At 37.6% G+C, this 8,888-nt stretch overlaps 1 protein-coding gene across 1 annotated transcript; it reads right to left on the bottom strand.

Annotated features, from left to right (window-relative positions):
• Positions 1–253: 253 nt before the first annotated feature.
• On the bottom strand, positions 254–5,233 carry LOC148039237 (L-ascorbate oxidase-like). The gene is made up of 6 exons (XM_087675126.1): positions 4,612–5,233; positions 3,121–3,213; positions 2,323–2,541; positions 1,976–2,173; positions 1,519–1,820; positions 254–1,049 (listed from the first exon to the last, which is right to left on the bottom strand). The coding sequence occupies exons 1-6, from the start codon at positions 5,056–5,058 to the stop codon at positions 377–379; spliced, it is 1,932 nt and encodes a 643-aa protein (XP_087531252.1). The 5' UTR covers positions 5,059–5,233; the 3' UTR covers positions 254–376.
• Between the last annotated feature and the right edge of the window lie 3,655 nt (positions 5,234–8,888).

Here is an 8,888-nt window from a genome sequence, read left to right as displayed (position 1 = left end):
GAGAGAGAGAGAGAGAGAGAGAGAGAGAGTGTGTGTGTGTGTGTGTGTGTGTGTGGGGGGGGGGGGGGGGGGAGGCATGCCTCATTTTATTGTAAATGTTCAAATTACTCACACACATGCCAATTTCTTGATTTTAACTTATTGAGATATATATTCCAAGTGTAGCTACATATAAATAATAAAAATAATAGAAGACATATAGCAAGGTGAATATTGCCCATATGTAGTCCAATTATATGGATCCTTTCAGTAAATATAATATCTATTCAATGAAAACATAAGTGTACAACTTTGTTGGCACATAAAAGAAATGTCGGGTAACAAAGTTACAATGGATATATATATATGCAAGCATTTTGTACATAATTTTTCTTTCTTAAGTCATCATGGAACTTGTAAAGATGACATCTTTGGTTAGACCACAACCTAATGTAGAACTGGGCATATCATCTATCCATTCTATGCCCTCGGCAAATACCACACCCATACCCATGGTCAAATGTGGATCAATCATACAACGCATCAACCAAACTCCTGGGTTATCTGCAATAAATCTTATTGCCACCCAACTATAGGGAAATAGAGTTACAGTGTTTCGAAGTGGTGGATTTACCAAATTGTAGGACTTTGGATCACTTTCAGGGTCGAATTTGCCAGTGCCTTGGCCGATTATCCAAAAGTCATGACCATGGAGATGCCATGGATGAATCTCACTATTGTTAGGGAACAATGTGTTTGCATTTTGGATCATTATGTCGATAGTATGCGAAAAAGGAATTGTGTAGACCCTTGAGGAAGATGTAGCATATGGATTCTTTGGAGGAGATCTTATATCATATCCTAAAGGAAAAGTGGTGGGAGGAGGATTAATGTTGTATGCATCATCTATGTCATACACCATGGCTGCCAAGTAGGGAGTAGAGGGCAACATGAGAGAGATGTTGTTCATAGCCCACCCAATGTTATTTCCATTGTTGACCAAGTTTTGGGTGCACAATAACATAATTCTGGTTTGTGCAACGGATGGTACAGGCATTCCAAATCCTTTTCTGCACCAAGCAAAGACAATTTATTAATGAATGATGGTTATTTGTTACAAAACAATCACTTCTATGGCAACACAAACGCTATCCTATCCATTTAGCTCTCAAGTTACATTGGATGTGTTTTTATACATCAGGTGTTATGATTTTGTTTCATGTAATGCTTCTTTATTAGGACTAAGAGACTTTGTACATGTCAGAAACAAACATATTGAATTATTCAATTAGTCCCTTTACCCTAAATCAAGAAGGCATGATTTATGAGTAGTTGATTTACTTATAAACTCCATGAAGCTATAGATTACCAATGGGGGAGAACCCTTAGCTGAATATGCAGTGCTTTGGCAGGCATGGAATTTAATAAGATGAATTGAGCTACCGTGATTAATTGGATGCTAAGACCATGGGACTTCCACTACTACTTTGAGATACGTATAAGCGCAAAGGTGTGTAAGCATCCCATAGAGAAGTGTACCTAGATTTGTAGAGCTTGCTCTGGGCGATGCTGTAGGCAACATCATTCCAAGGAGGTCCTGTAGGTTTTTGTGTGAAAGGGGGTCTCGATGGGCTGACAGGGTTGTAGTTGAGGATGGCTGAGCCGGTGATGGTGGCGGGCTTTCGTCCACGCACGTTGAGGGCCATCCAATAGTTCCTCCCCGGGAACTGGTTTGTGCTGAGGAGGGCGGAGTATGATTCGCCACTGTATATGTTCAAATCGTCCACGTCCACGGGATCAACGTAGTTGCCGTCAGCCTCCACAACCGTCAGCTTGTGCTTCTGCGCCACAAATCAAATCAGTGCAAAGCGCTTAGTTCACTGTTGTAGGATATTGCAATCATGCGCACACACGCCTATACACCATCTGTTTGCTGCCACCCATTGAATCGCCCCACACACAACGTCCATCAATCAGGCTTGCAATCCGTTCTCACCTCCACAAGAAAGTTTAATGAAGAAATCGACGCCACACTCGCAATTCTAAGGCGATATGTCTTCCCATGCTCTACCCCCATCGTGTAGGAGGAGCAATTCGCATGGCCTTGCGTGCAAGTCTTAGTATCTCCACTCTCAGGTACGCCCTTGGGTACAAGCAAACACTCGTATCTCCCTCTTCCGTTGATAAGAAGGGACTGCGTAGGTCCCCAACCATCATGTGACACACAACCGGCATTATGATCAGCCATTAGGCATTGCTAATAAGAATGAAGGCAACCATAAACTTAATATATATGACAAAAGAGAACTCTTGTTTCTTCATTGAGGAGTTGTCAAAACTTACTTGAGGCTCGCCCACCCATCGAAATTGACTTGGGGGTGACAGTATACCCAATGTTTGCTCATCAGCGGATTTATGCCACCAATCTGATACTAAGATGTTAAATTCTCCATCATACTCAAATGGGACCTTCTCACCCTCTGCTGGGTCCACAACTATCATACCATACAAGCCTTCTGACCTTTGTAGCCCATGAAATCCATAGTAGGAATATGTCCCAGCCTAGCAATGAGAACCATTACTTGTTTTAGATAGAAAGGATCCATTGAACTTGCATCTAAAGGGACTATTGGACTTTAGAAGTATGGGTTCTATATGTTTGTATCCTCTATAGCAACATTTATGACCATGTCTCCATAAGGTACTCTTACTATGCCAGAACAAAGATTTTACAAACATCATGCCCTTATTTTCAAGAACAGATCTATATATGGATTTTGAAAGTTTTGTGGTAATACATAAACTTCTAAAATGTTTGATGTAACATATCTATATTGAAACGAGGAAAAGCATAATTTATGAGGAAAAGGAAATAGCCTACTAGTATGTTCTCTTTTCCTGAACTTGTGTGACATTATGCTACACATTTAGTTCCATGATAATTTAGGACGAAGTCATACAAGGGGTGACATAATTTGGGAAAAGATCAAGCACATGCATGCTACTTATTCAGCATTGCCCTTCATACACCAATATGTAAGCATTATATTCTAACAAGAGCGAAGAAGTAACATTTTAAGGCCTTTATAATGTTAAACTCCACTGATCCTTTTTTGAGTATCGAAGACAGTCATTAATTACCTTGTCTAAAACAAAGGTGTAGACGAAGCTTTCTTGTGGATTAATGGCACATTGAGAAACAGAAGCGACTCCATCAGCCCAAGGAGTTCCAATCTACACATCAAAAAGGAGATTTTGAGGTTATTAAGCAGTCTCCTCTATAGCAAGCATCCTTACATAAAATAACAAATTTCAAGTAGATTGCCAAAGTCTCTTGTGATCCTTAGGAGAGTTGATGGATGAGGGTGCATGTAGTTGAGGAGGGATTGGAGAAAGAGAAAAACATGGAAGAATGCACAAACTAGCTCAAGTAATGGTTAATGATTCCCACCACTGTCGCATTCATGAATCATGTATTGACATTACTTTCAAGATGTGGGCATGTCACAATACACCTAAGTTGTTAGTATTCATTAGTCATCACATTCTTTGGCACCTCTACAATAAGTGAGGGACAAGGATGTAAAAATTTTAAAGGACCTTGCTTTTGCTATGAGAGGACCTTCCCCTAGGACCAAAAGGATAAAGGGCATGCCCCCTTGACCCTTCCTACTCTATTAGAGAAAATCCCCATCCACTTGACTAAATTAAGATTTGGTCTTGAGAGTTCCAAAATAATAATCATTAACATGGTCATATATGTAAATCTAAGTGCACAAATGGGAATTGGGAATCAACATTCTGATGTAACTTGGCTATAACAATTTGTGAGGGTGCATATCTTGTAATTGGCTTTTGAATTGTCTTTTTATAAGTTGAAGCTATTGCAAATGATATGGCAAGTCTTAAGGAAGCTTTCTATCCTTGTTATTATGGGATTGGTTCTCTTAATTGAATCATGGTGATGATTAGGTGAAGAGGAATCTCTTACATTCTTTAAGGTGGTGTGTGGGCTTTTGTAAACCTCTCGATTCATGGATGCTAGGTCTTAGAGGGGCTTCGTGTAGGATGTGGTTTATCCATAAAGCGTGATTTTAAAAACGCTATGCTCATATGCAAACCATACCCAAATGAGGTATTGTTAGAAAAATGAGGCATAGTTTACAATGCAAAGACCTAAAGTCACTAGCATTGAATGCAAAAGGAAGGGGGTGTTGTTTACAAGCAAAAGCCCTCTTAGATGATATAGGTACACACACTTGTAGATGTATAACATGGGTATGCATACACACACACACACACACACTCTCTCTCTCTCTCTCTCTCTCTCTCTCTCTCTCTCTCTCTCTCTCTCTCTCTCTCTCTCTCTCTCTCATGAAATAAAATAAACTTAAAAAATGAGGTATGTTCTAAGATCTCTTGGGGTGTTCCCAACCAATCAAAACTCTCTTCTCCTCCTCCCCTCTCTCTCTCCCACGTATCACATATATGAGCCGCCTAGTTATATAAAGTTCATGTACATCCAAATATTTGGTGAAAACATGATTGTTAGGGTAATGAGAAGATTGCTTGTGTTAGCAGAATTAAACAATGGAGAGAAATGTAAGAGAGTAAATAAATAGGGATGGATACCTGCTTGATGCCGTGCCAGTGGATGGAGAGGGACTGGGTGGGGAGAGCGTTGTAGACGCGGATCTGGAGGACTTCGCCGGCGCGGCCGCGGAGGGTGGGCCCCGGGAACTGCCCGTTCACCCCGATCACCACCTTCTCGACACAGTCCGGCGACCAGAACAGATGCTCCACCTTCCACTCATATCGCCTTACCACCTTATTATCTGTGTTGATCTTCGTCATCATTATGTTCCCATCATCGCCATGCCCATGATGATGATGATGATGATGATGGTGACGACGATGTTGATGACATTCAATATCGTGGCCGCCATATCCATCCGTGCAGCATGCCGCCATATCCATCCAACGCATGCCCAATAGCAGCATCGCCATCTCAAGCCGCCATAGGAATGCAGCCGGCCCCTTCATCATCCCCTTCTGATTTTCCAGCTTAATATTCACCATATTATTGACCCCGATAGTGTATCATCAATAGGCTAATGATCAGCCTCACTAATGCCAGCTTGCTTGACGCAAGGCAGTACAAACCTTCTTCCGAGTGCGTTGACAAATATATACATATGATAAATGGCGATGGCAGCTCCAGCTTTCCCTGATCCTGATGCTGCCCGCAGTCCCCCCCGTCTTGGCTTAGATGATTACATCCGGAGCAGCGGGCTATTTATTATCAAGTCCTGGTTGGTGGGAGCGCTCCATTCGTTTGGTCACCAAGTTTTGCGAAGTCCATAGTTTGCCTTCGAAGTGAACTCTTCCTGAAGGAAAATATCACAGACTCTGGAGGACTTAGACGTCAGGAGATGGTGCCAATTAGCCCGCATTTTCGATCGACCGTAGCTGTACCGCGTGCTAGTAGGCCATGGTGAGATTTAACCGCTTGGTGGATAGCATCACAACAAGAATAACATACATGCGCTCTCTCTAGACACGCACATTTAGTATGTAGCATACTCATGGCTCTGGACTTGGTTTTAGCACAAGCATGTACATGAAACTTTGAACATCCCCATTCAAAAATATACCTAGCGGATATCATTACAATATAACATAGATACACTCTCTAGACATGCATGATGCTAACGTGCACTACGAAATTTCTTCTCTCTATACTTCCACCTCTTCTTACCTGAGTCTCTGCAACCTTCAGCCACACAATCTAAATACCCCAACAACACATCTAGATACCTTATCGACACTATAAGGCATGAAGGGTATTGGCACACTAGATTTTGATGCCATTGGGAAAAAAATTCACATCTCTAGTATTACTCTTGGTATAATCGTCCAAACATGCGTCAAAATGTACATCAATATGCCCAATGGACATGCCGATAGACATCTCAATGCTCTTTCTTGTGCTTATTTTGACAAATAAAATTGTAGACTAACAAGAATATTGATGAACATTCCGGCACATATTCTAATACTCATAGAATATACATACTGCCGAAACTTTCCCTTCTTTGCTCATTTTGCACGTGCAATAGCTCAAGGTAGAGCAAATACCCTTCTTATTTTTTATGCATATTTGGTTTGATCTCTTGCTTGTTTCTTCTATATCTATACTCACCTCTATCTTCCAAGGCAATATAGGTTGTGTACATAGAGTTTGATTCTTTTTTTCTCTATTGTTATCAGAAATGTGTGTGTGTGTGTGTGTGTGTGTGTGTGTGTGTGTGTGTGTGTGTGTGTGTGTGTGTGTGTGTGTGCACGCACATGTGATCAGGTTAAAATGTTTAATTGCGAGAGGAAAAAGAGAGGAAAGGAAAGAGATATGAAAACCAAGAGAGGGAAGGGAAGGGAAAATCATAATTGCTCAAAGATTACCTCATAGGATTCACTAAATATAAACCCTTACTATCACTTATGTTTATATTTATAAACGTATCATGAATAAGATATACTTTTTCTTATTCAACTTATGAATACCCCATTAAATGATACCCTTCTGAATGTAAAAAAGGTCTCAAATGGGATTGTTAAAATCTCTTTTGTTGAATCCACACGATAGAGTTAACATATTTAAGTGTGACTCCCCCTCCCCAAAGAAGATAAGAAAAACTTAAGTACAATAAGTCATTTATTATTAATTTTTTATATCATTTGTAGAAATTAATTTATTTTGAATACAATTAATGTTTGATTCGTAAAATTTAGGGGTCTTTAGTGAAGACTAATGTATAACTAGTGCAATTAGTGTATAATTGGCAATACTAGTCTTGTAGAGGAAAGCCACTTCTGTGGCTATGAGCCCTCTAGAAAAAATAATTTTCTCTCAATAATAAATATTAAAAAGATTTTATTTTAGGAAAATGTGATCAACACCAAATAGTAGTTGAAAAGATAGGCGTCAAAACAAGCTAGGAAGTATATATTTATTTGTCCATCTTTGAGACTATTTTTCATAGAAAATCCAAAACTTTTAGTGCTCCTAATTAAAAACAATATCAAATTTTCTTTATCAAGCTAAAACTTTCATGAAAAATACATTGATATATATAGCATGAGTTCTCATTAAGAAATTGTAATTAAATTGAAACTATCAACTTTTTCAATAGCTCCAAAGAGCATTAATGATTGTTGCTTTAACTAGCTTTCATGCACTTTTGAAATTTTACTTTTTGTATGTAAGAAAGTTCCAAGTGAAACTTGTCCTTAACCTTTTATTATTATCTAACTACATTGGTACACTCTCATCCAGTTTTGGAAGCATATAGATATGCTATTTTAAATCTAGTCAAATAGGATCTGAGCTACTTAAATGGCTTGTAGCCACTTTTATGGCAAATTAGAAAACTACAATTAAATCTTAGAGCAATTAGTTTCAATTAAAAATATTAATGCTTAATTATTGTTAATTATAACTTGATTAATATCAAATTGGGATTAGCATGAATTGGTTTTTGATTGCATGCACTTAAGTATATGAAAGGGGAGTAGCAATTATTGCATAGATGTAGATATCAGAATCACATGATAGTTTTCTAAGCCAAGTAAGAGCCTCTCCTCTTCTCTCTTTTAGCATGTTTAAATGATTGAGTAATGATTAGAGTGAGTTGAAGCTAAATTTATCTTATTAATGTCTAATTGTATATACTAAAAGTATTAAAAATAATTAAAATATCCAATATTTCAATATTGAAGGTTTGAGTTAATGATTAGACTAATATGTTTAGAGTAGAAGGTTAAAAATTATATGCTAGCAATAGTAGTATGCTATTAGTGGTAGTGATAGGCTAATAATGGTACTAGGTTAGTATATTAATAGTATTAAAAGGCTATGAGGTTTATATTTAATAGATAGATTATTAGCCTAAGGATTTTTTACTATTTAATATGTCATTAATGTAAGCATTTTTTAAGTTATTAGGTGTAGGATTTAGTAGATTAGTAGATTGTAAAAGGTGCCAATGGTAGTACTTATCAAAATTAAGATTACTATATCATTTTAATAGGAGGAGTAGATTAATAGGTTAGCTAGTTACTAGAATTATAAATTAGTTAGTTACTAGGGCTAGAAGATTAGTAGTACATTGGAAATATTATATGATAGATTAGTAGGATAGTTTGTTTGTAGATTAGAAGAGTATGATTATTATTTGTTAGAATAGTTGGTAGTAGGTTATGGTTATTAGCTTGATATGTAGTGGTAAAATAGTAACTTGGTTAATTAGTTTAGATTGATATGTAGTGGTAGTGATTAGTAGATTTAGGAATATTAGTAGTTGATAGATTAATAGGTTAGTAAGTAGTTTGGTAAATTTATTGTAATAGAGTCTCAAAAATGGACAAAGAAATATACACTTCCTAACTTATTTTGACTCTTTCTACTTTTTTGCAACTAGTATCTTATGTTGACTACTTTTCCTTAGAACCATTTCTTCTTAATCTTTCTCACTGATGAAAAATGGAATTTCTTATTATAAAGGGTTTAAGTTGCCACGAAAGTGGCTTTTGTGCTATAAGGCTACTATTAAACTAACTAAATAAAAACACCTTGAGTTTGAGTTGAGTATTAGAAATTTCAATCATATATGTAAGCACAAAAAGTCTTAAGAAGAAATGCAAATACTTACAAACTTAGTCTTCCATATGTTGATGCCTCTTGATCCAAAGTGTGATGATCCAAGTCTCTCCATATAGGTTCATCTCTCCTGCCTTTCATCCTAGATTGATGATCCCACACTCCAGCCCATTTTGTGCTTCAATCCGCTCCGGACCATATGCAATAATCGGCATTGCTACAAGACTCGAGCCTTTTTTTGCCCTTCTTTTTA

This window comes from Lygodium microphyllum, chromosome 3, assembly GCF_053477565.2.
Source record: "Lygodium microphyllum isolate KBCC chromosome 3, Lygodium_microphyllum_v1.1.10, whole genome shotgun sequence".
In the NCBI taxonomy this organism is placed as follows: domain Eukaryota; kingdom Viridiplantae; phylum Streptophyta; class Polypodiopsida; order Schizaeales; family Lygodiaceae; genus Lygodium; species Lygodium microphyllum.
This window is presented reverse-complemented; position numbering and strand designations above follow the sequence as displayed.

Coding starts and splice junctions, on each gene's coding strand:
- LOC148039237 (XM_087675126.1), bottom strand. CDS start 5,058: ATGGTGAATATTAAGCTGGAAAATCAGAAGGGGATGATGAAGGGGCCG. Junction 3,214..4,611: donor ACTGGCACGGCATCAAGCAG/GTATCCATCCCT, acceptor TTTGATGTGTAG/ATTGGAACTCCTTGGGCTGA. Junction 2,174..2,322: donor GATGGGTGGGCGAGCCTCAA/GTAAGTTTTGAC, acceptor GGACCTACGCAG/TCCCTTCTTATCAACGGAAG.